The 19,379-nt window shown below is 46.4% G+C and overlaps 1 protein-coding gene across 1 annotated transcript in view; it reads left to right on the forward strand.

Moving 5' to 3' along the window:
• Positions 1–19,379, forward strand: part of alpk3a (alpha-kinase 3a) — a 72,764-nt gene that overhangs the window by 32,970 nt on the left and 20,415 nt on the right. Inside the window, exon 5 of the mRNA XM_041178376.1 lies at positions 14,393–16,520. Coding sequence (XP_041034310.1) covers positions 14,393–16,520 — 2,128 coding nt within the window. The remainder of the gene's footprint in view (positions 1–14,392; positions 16,521–19,379) is intronic.

Here is a 19,379-nt window from a genome sequence, read left to right on the forward strand (position 1 = left end):
AGCAGAGGCAGAAATGCATTTCACCACAATCTGTAATCTGATTACCTGACATATTCCCATTCCTCTATCACCACCAAGCTTGATAACTCTGGCTGAAGGCAGCATTGAAGAGCTTGCTGAGAGTAATACAACATAGTCTTACAACATTGGACTACATGCATTCCAAACAGGAGGAACTGCATGGTATAGACAGAGCTAAGCGATCCCACAACCAATGGATCAGATCAAAGCCCTGCAGTCCTGTAACATTCAATTATGAATGGTGGAGGACACTTAGACAGCTAATGGAAGGAGGAAGTTCTGTGCAGACTCCCACCCTCAGTGTTGGCAGAGTCCAGGGGACAAGTGCAAAAGACAAAGTTGAAGCTTTTGCAACCCTCTTAGCTTCAAGTGTCAAGCATACAATCCTTCTCTGGTATTCTCCATTGGATGCCAGTCTGTCAGCCAATTTGATGCCCTCCCATGGGATTATCAAAATATGGCTGAGTACACTCAATACAGCAAAGGCTATGTGTCCTGACAACATCCTGGCTGTAGTACTGAAGATTTGTGCTCCAGAACTAAGCCAAGCTGTTCCAGTGCAGCTACAACACAGGCATGTACTCAACAATGTGGGAAATTGCCCAGGTATGTCCTGGCCATAAAAGGCAGAACAAATCCAACCTGGCCAGTTAGCATCCTATCAGGCTTTAAAAAAAAATCATTCCTGGAAAGTGGCATCACTGGGGTAGGCCAGCATTTATTGCCATTCCCAATTGCCCTTGTTCAGAGGGCATCTGAGAGTCAACCACATTGCTGTGGGTCTGGAGTTACATGTAGGTAAGGTCATCAGCAAGCTAGACAGGTTTTTACAATAATCAGCAATGGTTTTGTGGTCATCATCAGACTTTTAATTCCAGATTTTTATTGAATTCAAATTTCACCATCTGCTATGGTGGGATTCAAACTTGGGCCCCCAGAGCATTACTCTGGGTCGCTAGAGCACTAGACCAGTGATAATACCACTATGCCACCACTTCCCACCTGCCCTTAATCATCAGCAAAGTGATGGAAGGTGTTGTCAACAGTGTTACCAAGTTACATTTTCTCACCCATCTGGAATGCTCTGTCTGAAAGGCTAATGGAAGAAGATTCAATAATGACTTTCAAAAGAAAATTGGATATAGACTTTAAGGGGAAAAAATTGCAAGCAATGGGGAAAGAGCAATAGGAGTGGGCTCTTTCAAATAGCCAGCACAGCAATGATAGGCTGAATGGCCTCCTCTGCTGCATCATTCCGTTGCTCAGTTTCGATTCAGGCAGAACCACTCAGCTCCAAATGACATTACAACACTTGTCCAAACATGGACATGAGCTGCATACCAAATGAGAGGTGGAAGTGACTGCCCTTGCCCCAAAGCGCTCTTGTCAAGTGGAAGTCGAGATCAGAGGAAATCTCTCCAATGCCTGGACTCATACCTAGCACAAAGGAAGATGGTTGTGGTCATTGCAAGCCAAAAACCTCATTCCCAGGAAATCCCTGCAGCATTTCCTCCAGGCAGCATCCTGAGCCCATCTAAAAAAAAAATTACATGTATCGCAACCATCTCAAAGGACTTTGCAAGCAATGGATTACTTGTTGCAGTGAACGAAACTCAGCAGCCAGTTTGCACACAGCAAACTCCCACAAACAGCAGTGTGATAATGATGAGATAATATGTTCTTGTGATGTTGATTGAGGGATAAATATTGGCCAGGAAAATTGGAGAGAGTGCAGAGGAGATTCACAAGAATGATTTCGGGGATGAAGAACTGTAGATATGAGGATAGATTGGAGAGGTTGGGTCTGTTTTTCTTGGAGAAAAGGCTGAGAGGAGACTTGATAGAGGTATTCATACCCTGAGGTTAAACAGTGAGAAACTGTTCCCACTCAAGAGAACATCAAGAACAAGAGGGCACAGATTCAAAATAATAGGCAAAAGGAGTAAATGTGATGTGACGAAACATTTTTTCACCCAGAGGGCGGTTGGAGCCTGGAAGAAACTTCCCGAAAGGGTGGTGGAAGCAGGTTTGATCGAGATATTCAGAAGGGAATTGGATTGCTACCTGAAAAGAGAGAATGTGCAAGGCTATGGGGATAAGGCAGGGGCATGGGACTAGGTGTAATGCTCTTTCAGAGAGCCAGTACAGGCTCAATGGGCTAAATGACCTCTTTCTGTATTGTAAAGATATTGTGATACTGTGAACTCCCCTGCTGTTCTTTGAAATAATGCCATGGGATCTTCCACATCTGCGCAAACAGCCAGATGGAGCTTCAGTTTAACATCTCACCCAAAAGGCAGCACCACCAACAGTGCAGTGCTCCCTCAGTACTGCACAGGAGAGTCAGCCTTGATATTTATGCTCAAGTCCTTGATAGGGACTTGAAATCAGAACCTTGTGACTTATGTGAAAGTGCTACCAATTGAGCCATGGTTTACTAGCTCTATCTTCAACTGATCTGTTTTCAGCTGCTTCAACAATGACCTTCCCTCCATCATGGCAAAAGTGGGGTGTTCACTGATGACTGTAGTGTTCAATTCTTTTCCAAATTCAAATCTTCTGATAATGAGACAGCCCATGCCCTCATGCAGCAAGACCTGTACAACATCCAGGCTTCGGCTGATAAGGGCCAAGTGGATTCATGCCACACAAGTACCAGGCAATAGCCATTTTCAACTCGAAAGAGTCTAACCTCTCCTTAACACTGATATGATGCCTGTACAGACCATTAACTTTTAAAAGGGAAATGAATTTCCCAGTGACCTATGGAAATAATCACATAGCAAGATTTCACATTTTAAGACTTCTCTGCAACAAGCAAACTAAAATCAATACGAGTAAACATTACTGAGTAAGCAACTAATACTACAGAAAAGGTACTTCTCCATTAACCAGTTATCCATGGAAGTGTATTGTTAGCTGTCAGTCGGAGGTGTTCTTTGAGGACAATGTTTTCCCTGTGGACATCGGGAGGTTTGATGTGTGCTAGCACAGGAAGCCGTTCAAGCGTCCTAGAAATAATCCTCCTGACTTCCTGGATGTGGATATTTACAATGTTCGTGTGGCTGTTCCTGATCCAGGTTGAGCATCAGTACTCTACTGTTGTGTAGATCAGGGTCAGTGAGGTAGTGCTCAGTGTGCTGGCTCCAGGTGATAGCCACCAGTATGAGGTTCACTCTCGTCTGGACCTTGGCTCCGGTGTTGTGGAGATATTGCCAATTGGTCAAAAAAAAACCCATGCACTCTTCTGATACCCCGTAGCCCCTACTGGAACACACTCCACACCCTACAACCTGATGACAGACCCACCTCTTGATGGCACACCTCCTGGTTGACTGCAAACATCACCAACCTCAATCTAGTAACTGACCTGAGTGCTGAAATCCTAAGTTTCAATCTTCCAAGGAAAATCTGGACAACCTTCAAACGCTTGAGGACAGGCCAAGCGAGATGTGGCCACTTGCTCCATAAGTGGAACAAGAGAAACAGCTCAAATTTTGACTGTCAGACCATCGCCCACATACTGAACTCCTGCTCTGAGAGATCCATTCCTGATGGTATCGCAAATGTTCACACTGTGTCAGCTGAAAGTGTTGAATGGATTCTTAGCCTCGACATCAAATTATAACCACTTACTCAGTCATCCGAATAAAAAAGTCTAATTAACACAACTGAAAACCCCATGCCACATTTATACATTAGACCACTCTCTCAGCCAATCTGTAGCCTTGAAGGTAAAGCCCCAAATCTCTCCTGGTTATTAAACAGGTTCTCTTCTCGCTGCCACTACAGGCAGAGTCTTTCTGAAGCAGCGAGGTACCCTCTGGTGACTCTTTGTTCTTTAGATCTCTACAAGCCACCAGCATCTGAAAAAGTCCCCTTTAATAGGCCTGATTGGCTGCCCATCTCTGTGGAGCAAGTTGCTGATTTTCATGGCAGCTGGAACCCAGGAATCTCATCCAGAGGTGGACAGTGTTGCGGATCCATCCTGACAGGGCTTTTTTTAAAATTCATTCATGTGGGCATCGCTGGCTAGGCCAGCATTTATTGCCCATCCCTAATTGCCCTTGAGAAAGTGGTGGTGAGCTGCCTTCTTGAACCGCTGCAATCCCTGTGGTGTAGGTACACCCACAGTGCTGTTAGGGAGGGAGATCCAGGATTTTGACCCAGCGACAGTGAAGAAACGGTGATATATTTCCAAGTCAGGATGGTGATTGGCTTGTAGGGGAACTTCCAGGTGGTGATGTTCCCATTTGTCTGCTGCCCTTGTCCTTCTTGATGATAGTAGTCATGGATTTGGCAGGTGCTGTCTAAGGAGCCTTGGTGAGTTCCTGCAGTGCATTTTGTAGTTGGTACACACTGCTGCCACTGTTTGTCAGTGGTAGAGGAAGTGAATGTTTGTGGATGGGGTGTCAATCAAGTGGGCTGCTTTGTCCTGGATGATGTTGAGCTTCTTGAGTGTTACTGGAGCTGCGCTTATCCAGGCAACTGGAGAATATTCCATCACACTCCTGACTTGTGCCTTGAAGAGGTGGACAGGCTTTGGGGAGTCAGGAGGTGAGTTACTCACCACAAGATTCCTAGCCTCTGACCTGCTCTTGTAGCTACAGTTTTTATCTGGCTTGTCCAGTTCAGTTTCTGGTCAATTGTAAGCCCCCAGGCTGTTGATGGGGGGGGGAATTCAGCGATGGTAATGGCATTGAATGTCAAGGGGCGATGGTTGGATTCTCTCTTGTTGGAGATGGTCATGACCTGGCACTTGTGTGACATGAATGTTGCTTGTCAGCCCAAGCCTGGATATTGTCCAGGTCTTGCTTCATTTGGACACGGACTGCTTCCGCTTATTGTCCAGCCTTCACTATGTGGCCGGGAAAATCCCAACAAATGGATCAGAAGTGAGAGTCCCAGATCTAAGTTCCCACTTTATTAAACGAATAGCTGTTTGTCACTTAAAAAAGGAAGAGTGTCTGGGGCTTTCTTTGCTGCTCCTGCACATACACAGGGTTTCTGTTGGTCTTTTGACTAAGTTCAGATTGAAGGTTGGATTGGGTTCATGGAAATTCCTGGTCCATAATTTACTGAGGAGGAAAAGAAAAAATGCTCAACACCCCTCGCCACAAAGAATTTGCCTATGAGGATCTACAGAATTTATCTTGTAAAATGTTTTAAAATAGACATGTGAATTATTATTTCTAGTGGAGAAGGTAGCTGTTTGTGACTGAGGTGATCATTTTTCAGAAAGCTTCACACTTTGTGAGTTAAACAGTACAAGTAATGCAAACTTTGGAAGGAGTTTTAGTGGGCAAGCAGGCAAGGGGTGTATAAAACCGGGCACCATGCCCATAGCCTACCCTTTGCTGCTAGTATTTAATCAAATAATGGCCATTTAAGGGTTGGTGGCTGGTGTCCAGGTTGTGGCAACCCTTTTTATCTTTTTACCAGCTTTTGGGGAGGGGCAGTGCCTTGCATTCAGACATCCTGTGTCCAAGGTAGTCATCACCAACCGTGTGTTCCTCACCTACCTGGCAGAACACCACCAACCTAGCCTGAGCATGCCAGCCTGGCCCCAGCAAAACCCCAGACTTACCTCCCTGTCCGGCTTCATGGCTCCTGTTTGCTGGGGACTGGCTGCAGCCCCAGCAGTGGCCACCGTTCCTGATGGCACTGCTGTGTCTAGATAGCTGCCAGCAATTTGATTGGCTGGCAGCTCTTGGAGGAGGTATGCCAACCCAAATGGGGGGTGAAGATTCCCCCCCCCCCCCCCCCCCCCCCCCCACCACCACCCCCGCCTGCCTGCCCACCAAGTCAATTAATAACATGCTGCTAAATCGCTGTGGGGCAACCTGGCCTAGTGGAGACGGGCTCACCCCCAACTTTTAAGCTGGGGTGGGAGTGGGGCCACTGCCGCTGTGTAAAATTCACCCTTTTTAACCGAATGACCAGATGTTTCATCAATTGAACTTTACTACTTTATGTCAATTTTACTATTTGAGAACCAAGCACTCTGCGATTGACACCAAGATCCACAAAATAAGCCCCCAGGGCATTCACCTTTTCTCAAAGGGAGCAGGTGTACCCAATATAAAAGCAAAAAAACTGAGGATGCTGGAAATCCAAAACAAAAACAAAAATACCTGGAAAAACTCAATGTGTAGCCAATGTTCTCATGGTTTCAACTGTGGCCGAATCGTCTCTACTGAACCAGTAGATAAAGAGCTCAAGCCCCACTCCTAGGCACTCCAGTGCAATGCTGAGAGAGTGCGGCAGTTTCAGATGAGATGTTAAACTGAGACCCTGTCTGCTCTCTCAGCTAGATGTAAAACAGCCCATGCTTGTATTTGAAGAAGACTAGGGGAGGTCTCCCTGCTGCCCTGGCCAATCACAGAATTGTTGCAACTCAGAAAGAGGCCATTTGGCCTCTCATCTCTGTGCCAGCAACTCACTGAGTGCCAGTCCACTGCTCTTTCCCCCTAACCCTGCACATTCTTCCTTTTCGGGTAACAATCCAATTCCCTCTTGAATGCCTTGATTGAATCTGCCTCCATCACACTCTCAAGCAGTACATTCCCGATCTTAATCACTTGCTGTGTGCAAAAGGTTTTCCTCATGTCTTCATTGCTTCTTTTACCAATTACCTCAAGCCTGTGCCCTCTTGTTCTTGATCCTTGCACCAAAGGGAACAGTTTCTCCTTATTTACCCTGACCATACCCCTCAAGAATTTGAATACCTCTATCAAATCTCCTCTGAACCTTCTTTTCTCCAAGGAAAACAGTCCCAACTTCTCTGATCTATGGGCGGAATCGTCCTAGATTTGAGGTAGCAGGTGGGAAAAATGAAGCTTTACCTGCCGGCTGCAATGGTGGCTTTTCACGCTGTATCACCCCAAACCCACCGCATTAATTATGTTTTCCCGGGATACATGCCATTTCCATGGCGGGCAGGTTCTGATTCGCCTGCCATGCCGTCACCTCGCAGCTTCATCATGCCAGACACCACAATTAAAGTCCAGCCACGCTCAGTGCTTCCAGCCCAGGACTGCAGCAAAGAAGACATGGGCCCAAAAGGCAAGAAGACTGCAGGCCTCAAGCGCCTTTTGGACACCGTGAGGCCAGCTGTGATGCCTTTTACCCCTGCTGTAGCCTCAGGAGGGGCAGCAACATCACCACTCCAGCCTTGTAGACGGTGTTATTGGTGATCAGTGCCAGTGCTGCACAGAAGAGGTTGGCCATCCAATGCAGATAGAGGATGAATGATCTCCTCCATGCAGCCAGGGTATGGCAACCATCTCATCACTCTAAACTCACACACACTCAAGCCCATCACACATTCACCGGCATCTTACTCACTGCCAGTCAAGGGACATCACCACCCATTCTCACACACTTCCCTCACATGTCCATCTGGCCTCATCTCTAGAGACTGCCTCCTCAGCCCTCACCATCTTGAAACCATTTGCGCAGATCAACATGTGCCCCCACACATACCCTGGGATACCCTCCTTCCGCAATACAGTCCTTGTCCTGAAGCCTCTTCCCTTGCCTGAGGCCGCTTCTCCCACGCAAGCCCTAGCCCTGCAACCATTGAAAAGCCACCCACATATGGCTGATCTGGCAGGTAGAGACCTGCCCGTGAGCCCCCCTAAAAGTGATGTGGTGCTGTCTGTGAAGCCTGGCGCTGATGACTGTGTGCTGACCGAAGCAATGTAGGCAAACAAACCTTGAAGTCCCGAGTGAAGTGCAGCCTGCCAGGTGCACGTCGCTTTTGTGCTGTTGTGAAACATGTTGGCATGTTTTCCTGCTGGTATAGGCGGACGATCCAGCTACGGGGGGAGAGAGGATTGAATTTGACGGGCTGGCCTTATAATGATATGCTGATGTATTACAATGAGATTCCTGACGTCTGATGGTGGGAAACGTGGCCTGCTATCGACGGGCTGAGCGGATGATCGCAAACTGTTTTCACGACATTGTGAAACTGATTTTTGGCCTTCTTGCCATATTATCCGCCCACGCCACTGAACATGCCCAACACCAGCGGGCACAGAAAATCCAAGCCTATGTAACCAAAGTTCCTTATCTTTTCTGCGCCCTACAATACCTTCACATCTCTCCTAAAGTGTGGTGCCCAGAACTCGATGCAGTACTCCTGCTGAGGCTGAACCAGTGTTAATATAAATTTAACATAACCACCTTGATTTTGTACTGTGTGCTCCTATTGATAAAAGCCAGGACACAAAGAAAAGTTCAGTACAGGAACAGGCCCTTCAGCCCTCCAAGCCTGTGCTGATCATATTGCCTGTCAAACTAAAACATTTTGCACTTCTGGGGTCCGTATCCCTCTATTCCCATCCTATTCATGTCTTTGTCAAGCTGCCTCTTAAACACCACTATTGTACCTGCTTCCACCAGCGAATTCTAGACACTCACTACCCTCTGTGTAAAAAACTTGCCCCGCACATCTCCTCTAAAGTTTTCTCCTCTCACCTTAAATCTATGTCCCCTAGTAACTAACTCTTCCAGCCTGGGAAAAAGCTTCTGACTATCTACTCTATCCATGCCGCTCATAATTTTGTAAACTTCTATCAAGTCGCTCCTCAATCTCCGTCGCTCTAATGAGAACAATCCGAGTTTCTCCAACCTCTTCTCATAGCTAATAAACTCCAGATCAGGCAGCATCCTGGTAAACCTCCTCTGCAACACCGCCATATCCTTCTGGTAAAGTGGCGACCAGAATTGCATGCAATATTCCATGTGTGGTCTAACCAAGGTTCTATACAGCTGCAGCATGACTTCCCTGCTTTTATACTCAGTACCCCTGCTGATGAAGGCAAGCATGCCATATGCCTTCCTGACTACCTTATCCACCTGTGTTGCCACTTTCAGTGACCTGTGGACCTGTACACCCAGATCCCTCTGCCCGTCGATGCACTTAAGGGTTCTGCCATTTACTGTATAATTCCTGCCTGTATTAGACCTTCCAAAATGCATTACCTCGCATTTGTCCGGATTAAACTCGATCTGCCATTTCTCCACCCAAGTCTCCAACCAATCTATATCCTGTTGTATCCTTTGACAATTCTCTTCACTATCTGCAACTCCTCCAACCTTGGTGTCGTCTGCAAACTTACTAATTAGCCCAGTTACATTTTCCTCCAAATCATTTACGTGTACTACAAACAGCAAAGGTCCCAGCAGTGATCCCTGCGGAACACCACTCGTCACAGCTCTCCATTCAGAAAAGCACCCTTCCACTGCTACCCTCTGTCTTCTATGACCAAGCCAATTCTGTATCCATCTTGCCAGCTCACCTCTGATCCCGTGCGACTTTACCTTCTGTACCGGTCTGCCATAGGGGACCTTGTCAAAGGCCTTACTGAAATCCATGTAAATAACATCCACTGCCCTTCCATAGGCAATCATCTTTGTCATTTCCTCGAAAAACTCAATCAAGTTATTGAGACATGACGTCCTCTTCACAAAACCATGCTGCCTCTCACTAATACGCCCATTTGTTTCCAAATGGTGGCAAATCCTGTCACGAAGAATCTTCTCCAGTAATTTCCCTACCACTGACGTAAGGCTCACTGGCCTGTAATTTCCTGGAAAATCCCTCCTACCCTTCTTAAACAATGGAACAACATTGGCCATTCTCCAGTCCTCTGGGACCTCACCCATAGCCAGCGAGGATACAAAGATTCTGTCAAGGCCCCAGCAATCTCCTCCCTTGCCTCCCTCAGTACTCTGGGGTAGATCCCATCCGGCCCTGGAGACTTATCCACCTTAATATTCTTACATGATCCAGGCTATCTACACACTCTTCCCTAGACAAATCGATCGCTAAGTCCTTCTCTTTGGTGAATACTGATGAGAAGTACTCATTTAATATTGCTCCCATTTCTTCTGGCTCCACACACAGATTCCCACCTCTGTCCCTGAGTGGGCCTACCCTTTCCCTGGCTACCCTTTTGCTTTTTACATATGTATAAAAGGTCTTGGGATTTTCCTTAATCCTGGTTGGCAGTGACTTTTCATGACCCCTTTTAGCCCTCCTGACTCCTTGCTTAAGTTTCTTCTTACTTTCTTTATATTCTCCACGGACTTCATCTGTTCCCAGCCTTCTAGCACTTACGAATGCTTCTCTTTTCTTTTTGACTAATCTCACAATATCCTTCATTATCCAAGGTTGCTGAAACTTGCCATGCTTATCCTTCATCCTAGCAGGAACATGCAGGTCCTGAATTCTTATCAACTGATGTTTGAAAGACCCCAACATGTCAGTTATTGATTTGCCCTCAAACATCCGCCTCCAGTCTAGATTCCTCAGTTCCTGCCTAATATTGTTATAATTAGCGTTTCCCCAATTAAGCACCTTAACCTGAGGACTCATGTTATCCTTATCCATCAATACCTTGAAACTTACTGAATTATGGTCACTTTTCCCGAAATGCTCCCTTACTGAAACTTCGACCACCTGGCCGGGTTCATTCCCTAATACCAGGTCCAGTATTGCCCCTCTTGCTTAAGTTTCTTCTTACTTTCTTTATATTCTCCACGGACTTCATCTGTTCCCAGCCTTCTAGCACTTACGAATGCTTCTCTTTTCTTTTTGACTAATCTCACAATATCCTTCATTATCCAAGGTTGCTGAAACTTGCCATGCTTATCCTTCATCCTAGCAGGAACATGCAGGTCCTGAATTCTTATCAACTGATGTTTGAAAGACCCCAACATGTCAGTTATTGATAGTTGGACTATCTTCATATTGTCTCAGGAAGCCCTCCTGGATGCACCTTACAAATTCTGCACCATCCAAACCCCTAGCACTAAGTGATTCCCAGTCAATATAGGGAAAGTTAAAATCACCCACCACAACAACCCTATTGCTTTTACATCTTTCCAAAATCTGCCTACATAACTGTTCCTCAATCTCCCCGCCGGCAATTGAGAGGCCTATAGTAAACCCCCAACATTGTGACTGCACTCTTCTTATTCCGGAGCTCTACCCATATTGCCTTGCTGCATGAACCCTCCAAGGTGTCCTCCTGTCGTACAGCTGTGATATTCTCTTTAACCAGCAGTGCAACTCCCCCACCTCTTCTACATCCCTCTCTATCCTGCCTGAAACATCTAAATCCTGGAATGTTTTATCTGCCAATCCTGTCCATCCTTCAACCAAGAATTTGTAATAGCAATAACGTCATAGTCCCAAGTACTAATCAAGCTCTAAACTCATCTGCCTTGCCTGTTATACTTCTCGTATTGAAACAAATGCATTTCAGACCCCCAGTCCCATTGTGTTCAGTAATTTCTCCTTGCATGCTCTTCCTCTTAGTCCTACTGGCCATATTCACTAGTTCCCAGTCATTTATTCCACCTGCTGACCTATTGCTCTGGTTCCCAGCCATAATAGTTTAAACTCTCCCGAGTGACACTAGCAAACCTCGCAGCCAGGATATTGGTGCCCCTCCAGTTTAGATGCAACCCGTCCTCCTTGTACAGGTCCCACCTGCCCCGGAAGAGATTCCAATGATCCAGATATCGGAAACCCTCCCTCCTACACCATCTGTTGAGCCAAGTGTTTAGCTGCACTATCTTCCTATTTCTAGCCTCACTGGCATGTGACACAGGGAGTATCCTGAGATTACAACCTTAGAGGTCCTGTTTTTTAACTTTCTGCCTAACTCCCTGAACTCCTGCTGCAGGACCTCGTCACTCTTCCTGCCTATGTCGTTAGTACCAACGTGTAGCACGATCTCTGGCTGTTCTCCCTCCCCCTTCAGAATATCCTGTACCCGATCAGAGACATCCTGGACCCTGGCACCGGGGAGGCAACATACCATCCTGGTGTCTCTTTCACAACCACAGAAGCGCCTATCTGAGCCCCTGACTATAGGGTCCCCTATGACAATTGTTCTTCTGTGCTTTGACCCCCCCCCCACCTGCTGAACAACAGAGCCAGCTGTGGTGCCACTGCTCTGGCTACTGCTGTTGTTTTCCCCTGATAGGCCATCCCCTCAAACAGTATTCAAAATGGTATAACTGTTAGAGAGGGGGACAGCCACAGATGATTTCTGCACTGACTGCCTGCCCCTTCTAGTGGTCACCCATCTATCTGTCTGTACTTTGGGTGTGACCATGTCTGCAAAACTCTTGTCTATGACGCTTTCCGCCACCTGAATGCTCCTAAGTGCATCCAACTGCTGCTCCAACTGATCCACGCGGTCTGTGAGGAGCTGCAATTGGGCACACTTCCTGCAGATGTAGTTGTCCGAGACACTTGAAGCATCACAGATTTCCCACATCCCACAGGTGAAGCACTTCATCCCAGCAATTGCCATTTCTAGAACTATTTAATAAATTAATTTAAATCTAATAACTGCTTATTGACTCCTTATTAACTATACTTTATTAACCGTTCTTTCCACCTATCCTGCCACCTTCAATGATTTATGCACATATACACCACCCAGGCCCCTCTGCTCCTGCAGCCTCTTTAGAGTTGTACCCTTTATTTTATATTGTCTCTCTGCGTTCTTCCTGACAAAATATCTTCACACTTGTGCATCGAATTTCAACCAACCTTACTCATACAGTTAATCTGGTTATTATCAATTACTGTTTGTGGGAGCTTGCTGTATGCAAATTGGCTGTCACATTGCCTACACTACAGCGATGACTACACTTCTAAAGCACTTCATTTCCCCTGAGGTCATGAACAGTGCTATATAAATGCGGGTCCTCTTTCCATCAGTGTGTTTTTATCACCTCCTTTGCAGTTCTTCCTGAGCACTGCTTACAGTTTGAGTCTGTTTGTGCCAGTTTTCCTGTGCACTTTGCTGCTGACGTCTCCTTTCCAGACCCTAGTCCGTGGACTAATTTGATTTACAATGCTTTTGGCCAGCAGGGAGAGGAGGAGAATGAAGCAGGAACCTTTCACTTGTAAAAGAATAGAAGTCATATTAAGAACCCCAAAGCCTAGAACAGTAAACCGAAGCGGATCACCTCAGCACATCATCAGCTTATTTAGAATATTCACATGTCAGTTATGGATCACGTTCCACGCTCCTGAATCTCTCACAGTTACTATGAAGGCAGCACATTGGCCTATTGACATATGAGCACTTTTTGGTGAGCTATGTGTCTGGAGTGCAGTTATATCTGGTTTGTATTAATAGTTCAGTTTACTTGTGATGTTGACACATTGGATCGTTGGTTGTCATTGGAAGGAAGGGAAGTCACCATGTGCTGCTTAGTACACCTGTCTAATGCACTGAGACATGTTTATATTCTTCACCCTGTGTTGTCTTCAGTTTTCGGAAATAATAGGAATGACGTCTGAGGCCTTTCATGTTTTCCTTTGTTATTTGCGGTTGGAATGTTTCTTATGATAAACTCATTGAGTCACATGATGCTGTACTACTGATTGTAGCTATTTTTTGTCCTGTGAACCAGTCTGTTCCACGAGTAAAAATACATGCCTTTGGAACTCTGTTCCTCAAAAGGCAGTGGAAGCAGTCTTTGAATATTTTCAAGGCAGAGCTAGATAGATTCTTGATAAGCAAGGGGGTGAAAGGTTATTGGGAATGTGGATTTGAGGTTACAATCACATCAGCCATGATCTTATTGAAGGTGGAGTAGGCTCGAGGGGATGAGTGGCTTACTCCTGCTCCTAATTCATATGTTCGTATGTAAAAGGCAGAGAAAGAATGAATACTTTTCCTCATTTGTTTACATTCATCAAGTAATTATTGTCTACATCCATGGATTACTATTGACATTCATATTCCTTCTCTTTCCCAATCCATTTTACTCTCTTGTTTTCCTGTCTGTCACTCTCTGCATCTTGTGTTTCTTTTCTTTCCTCAGCCTGTATCACTCGCCGCCCCCCCCCCACCCCCATCTCTGCTGTACTTTTTCCCTTTGTGTTGTCCGCTGTTCCTCTCTGCTTTGTTTTCTTCCTCTTGTATTTCCTTGTTCTCTGCACTGCCTCACCCTGCCCTCTTCAGGCATCTTTAGCATGGATTGGCTGCACTGTTGGGCCAGGTCTAGCAAAGTAAACCATTGACATAATATGCAGGGACAGCATGCTCTAACCCTGACCATAGAAGGCTCTTCCATTGACCATTGGCACATTTTCTGTTTCACTCAATAGTCATCCACTTGGACCCCGGTTTCTAGGTCAGTTATGTCCAGTTCTCAGCTAACCACTCATTCCATATAGGGTTTAGCACAGAAACTTTTGAACTGAGTGTATGTTAGGCTCTTGTGCCACCTAATCTGTAATGATGATAATAATAACCCCAGTATGTGTATTATGGTATAAATTGTGTTGCTGATGTAAAATTTCATCACTTCTTGTTTCCTTTTTCAGACTGAGGTATCTAAAGAGCAGGCAGAATCTGATTTCTCACCTATTTCGGAGAGTACTGGAGATGTGTGCAGTGTTAATTCCTTTAATGGTGAGTGGGAGAAATTGGATTTCTTGAACACCTCTGAGCAAAGTGACATCTCAGATGAGCCTCGCACGCCGGAGACCACAACTTCGGAAGGGACAAAGCTGGACCTAAGAGATTCCCCCAGCGAGGACATGTTACTGCCCCCAAAAGACGAGGAAACACAGCCAGACACAGGGAGGAGAAGCCAGGTCACTCAGCCCATCTACCAGCAAGATCTGGGCCTTAAAATTGATGTTGAAGCAATGGAGGTCACCAGTACTACAAGTGATGATCAAGCCCCAATTGAAGACAAACCTCAAACTGCAGGAGAGGGCCCTGTTCCTGTGAGTAATGTGGTGCCTGAAGTGAAGGAAGCAAGAACCACAGCAGGCCCAGATACGTTGACGGAAAGACCTTCCATTGACTTAGCCCTTCCTTTTGTTGAAGAAAATTTTGCTGAGGCAACTTCTACAGACAAAAAACTACCTGAGGAAATGATTGCTGAGATCGAAGGTGAATTCATGAAGGTCGATCGTACGGAAAAAGCAGGAGCTGAGGAGGATGTGCAACGGGATGTGTCCACAGACAGTTTTGGCGCCCACTTAGTTGAGAAGCTCCTATCTTATTTAAAGATACCCAGTTTTCTGTTAGGGGAGAAACCCCCCACTGTCGGTGTTGGTAAACCAGAAGCAATGCTAAATATCTCAGCTCTGCCTGAAGCGCACATAAGTAAGAATAAATCACTGCCTAAGGAGTCATTGTTAGAGAAAGAGGTTGTGCAGACTTTACCAACCGTGTTGCTGGCCAGTACTGAAGATCTCCATGTTAATGAAGAACCTGCATCTGCTGGACCTTTGGCAGGAACAGATGTTGACCATGTCATGCCATTACCGAGCACCATGGAAGAACCTAATGTGGACACTTTTACCTCAGCGCCACTTTTGATGAAGACAAGCCTTGATCCTGCCCTCCCTGCTGACACGCCACCAAGTTCTCCCGAACATAACCACGCAACTGGTATGTCAGATACACAACCATCTCTGCACCCAACAGCGGGGCATTTGGAAAACCTTGATGTTAGCCATTCAGAGCTAAATCTAATGGTGGCACCAAAAGACCAAAACGTTGCAGATACATCTACTCTTTTGCCAACCTTGGATGTTAAGAGATTGGAAGATGTAAGGGAAGGACAAGACATGACTGCTTTCTCATCTACTGAGGACAAAACTGACAAATATATAGCTCCATGTCTGGCAGGCACAACAGAAGAAAGCAGTGTGGTGAAGGAGGTTACTGGTGAGGGAAGTAAACGGTTGGAAGTGGCGTGTATTCCAAGTAATGAAACTGAATCAGCTCTAAAACCGATAATACCAAGGATTGAAGACACAACGTCAGACAATGACTTACAGCAAACAAAGAATATCTCAGATGCACAAGCACTCAATACAAACCAAGTACCTTCCATTGTAGTAGGTAATGAAATGTTTAAAAACACAGGAACCGCAAAGGTAGAGGACAGTGACGCAGCAAAGAAAGATATACCTGCAGTGCCACTTCTGCAAGCTCTGAGCACCAAAATTAAGCTCAGTGATGCCCAACCAATCATCCCGTCTGCCACACCGGCAGAGCTTGCTTCAGGTGCCCGCCGCAAAATCTTCCTACCCAGATCTAAGCAGCTGGATGATTCCGAGGGGCCAACTTCCGATGTTCTTCACTTGCCAACTCAGCCAAAGAAAGAGGAGGCAGTGAAGAGAATCCACCAGACACAAGGCGATGTTGGCCACACAGAGGAGGAATCGAGTCAGTTTTTGTTAGCGCCCAGGAGAAGTGGGGCCCTCTTGCAGGCCCCTGTGGTCCAGCAAACTGTGCCAATGGAGAAACGCTCACCAACCTTGGCACGGAAGATGGACACACTCGAAGTGCCGAAACTTCATGAGGAACCTGAAGATCAAAGTGGAAGCTCCCCAAAGACTAAAGGAGAGATGACCAAGGATGCCAAACCTACCTCCATTAAAAGTGAGGTGAAAACAGAAGGGGGCAAATCAACTAAGAACCCTTTTAAAGGTAAGAGTGTGAATGAAACCTTTTTACTAATGACTAACTTAGTGCTCACAGTGAGGACCTGCTGTCAAAGAGAGAATAAATTGGAGAGTTTTATGGAGTTAGCTGCCAACCTATTCCCATTGAAAGTAGCTTCTGCTTGGTATGGGTGAGAGCTGAATTTGTCCTTTACAGTTTTCTGAAGATTTTGATGGTCATTCTTCCTTGGACCTCACAACAATTCAATGGCACATAATGATAGACCAATTCCTTTATCAATTCCCTGCCTGTGTTATTTCGAAGATGGTCCCTGGGATGCAGGAACATGTCGATGAATTTTAAATCGCAAGTTGGTTTCAGGGGAGATGTTAAAACTTTGAAAATCTCCAACTTGACCCCAACCCGTCTATTTCCAGGTTTAACAAAGTGGACAATGGTCAGGCAAACAACCACTGCCACCAGGTGAGTTAATCAGTTAAAGGTTTTAGTGAAGTTGGCAGCATCTTCATAGAGTCACAGAATGGTTACAGCACAGAAGGTGGACATTTGTCCCATCTCCAGCAGCTGAAGTGAGTTGAGGACAGCTTCAGTAAACAGGCCATTCATTCTCCCCCATAACCCCCCATCTCCTCACACCCTCCTTCCACCCCCTGTCATCCAGCCCCTTACAACAGAGCCATTCACCCATACAGCACACTTGCCACCCTGTCACCTCCCCCTTTGAAGTTGGGGTTCAGGTATTTCCACTCTCCTTGGGCTTGGGTATGGACTCCACCTACCACCCTCACCCCCCCCATCTCCATTCCGACCTCCACCCTCATCCCTACCCCTACCCCTCACCCTTGCTCCCAGTACCCCCCACTTGAATGCCCAACTCGAACCCTACCATTCACCTGCTCCCACCCCGACCCCTAACCCCACTCTGACCCCTACTGCTCACTCCTGCTCCGACTCCCAATCCTAACCCTCACCTCTACCCTAACCCCACCCCAACCCTCCCACTCCCACTCCTACCACCACCAACCCCACCCCTTACCACCCACCTCCATCCCCACCCCCAACCCTACCCCTCACCCCCACTCCCCCCTTCACTCCCCATCTCCGCTCCCAACCCCACACCCACCCTTAACCCCATGCACACTCCCAACCCCACCCCTGCTTCCATCCTCACCCCTAACCCCCAACCCCCACCCCTACCCCACCCAACCCCATCCCCACCTCCCACCTGTAACAGGAGGCAGCATACCTGATCTTGCAGCATCCTCCAGAGCCCTCCCCCACTCGACTGTCAATCAGGCTGAAGTGCGGGTGAGGAACTTGATTTTGGAACAGATTCCGATTATCCCACTTCCTGTGTGGAACCAGAAGATAATCTCTTAAAACCATCGCTTGTTCATTTTTATGCTGAAGCTAAAATAGTTGTTCTTGGGCTTTTGTGGTCAGTTGGGTCAAGTGCTGATAACACTCAGTGGAGATATATATTGTGTGTCACAGTGCACAGTACTTCTAACACTGCTATGAAGGCTTTTGTACCTGAAGATACTGGATTGAAATGAGGATTTGTAAAGATTGGATGGCCCAAGCTATCCAGTTAAAGCTGTTTCTTCAATGTGGTTTCATTCACATGGAAAGATGGGTCTTCATTTGACTGAGTTGTGCTCCCGGTTTTCAGCTTTTCCTGTGCGCAGTGGGAATTCTGGCTCAAAAATCAGTGAGTTTAGCTCCATCTTCCATAAATTATGATGGAAAATTTTGTATGGTCGCCTGATCTTTGCCATCCCACCCCAAACCCATGATATACGCTCTTGGTGGGTGAAGTATGTGTTGGGTAATACAGAACAACGTGACCCCCATGTTTTGAATTTTATTTGGGGGTCATTTTCAACAGGTTTTCCTATCCACTGCCAATCCCAGTGATCTACTGTGCCATATTACTGCCCACCGCTTGAATGTTGTACATTGTCATTCCAGCTGCAGTGTTAATCTCTTGTAGAGTGTCACACTAATGAGCTCACAGGCTCCTCTAGTCTGACCCAGGTGACTGTTCCCTGAGGTAACTTCTTCTCCGGTCCCTGCCAAGATCTGATATGATCCAGGATGCAACAAATAATCACACCACCTCCCCTGCCCCAGGTTGTTTTCTTCCCATAATATACCCCCTTCCTTGCAGAGAAACATCTTGCCTCTGCATCCAGACCCTTGTGACATAAGGAAAGAAATGAACCCATCACCCCTGTGCTCCTTTGCCAACAACGGCTCCCGTTCCAGCAAGGCCTCGAATTTAAAATTCTCATAGTTGTGTTCGGATGTCTCCGTGGCCTCAACAACCTCCCCCAGCCATACAACTCCTCAGGAACTCTGTTCCTACAGTTCTGGCATCCCCGGTTTCCTTCTTTATACCAACAGTATCCATGCCTTCAGCCATCAAGGCCATAAGCCTTGGAATTCCCCTCCCTGAATTCACCTCTCTCTCCCCCTTTAAAAGGCTTTGTAAAAACTACCTCCTTGAGCGAGTTTTTGGTCACTTGACCCAATACCTCCTTTCATGACTCAGTATCACATTTTATCAGATAATGTTCCTGGAGGATGTTCTGGTCCTTTCAAGGTTCTGTATAGCAGCAAGATTCTCTTGGAGCTAAACGCATTTTCAGATTGGTGGGTAGCTCTGTCTGAAAAGGTTGAGAGAGGTTGATATTAGCAGCAGTTTGTGTCATATTATAGGCCAGAGGTTTTCACTGAGCAGGTGGGCATGCACGTGGTCCGCTCGAGCATAAAATAGTGCATGATGACCTTGGGTGATTGGCCCGACTTCATCGCGCACTCGTGGGGGCACGCTAAACTTGGAAGCACCCCCGCCGACATGATTGAGAGGGCTATTAAGCG

This window comes from Carcharodon carcharias, chromosome 32 (assembly GCF_017639515.1).
Source record: "Carcharodon carcharias isolate sCarCar2 chromosome 32, sCarCar2.pri, whole genome shotgun sequence".
Classification (NCBI taxonomy): domain Eukaryota; kingdom Metazoa; phylum Chordata; class Chondrichthyes; order Lamniformes; family Lamnidae; genus Carcharodon; species Carcharodon carcharias.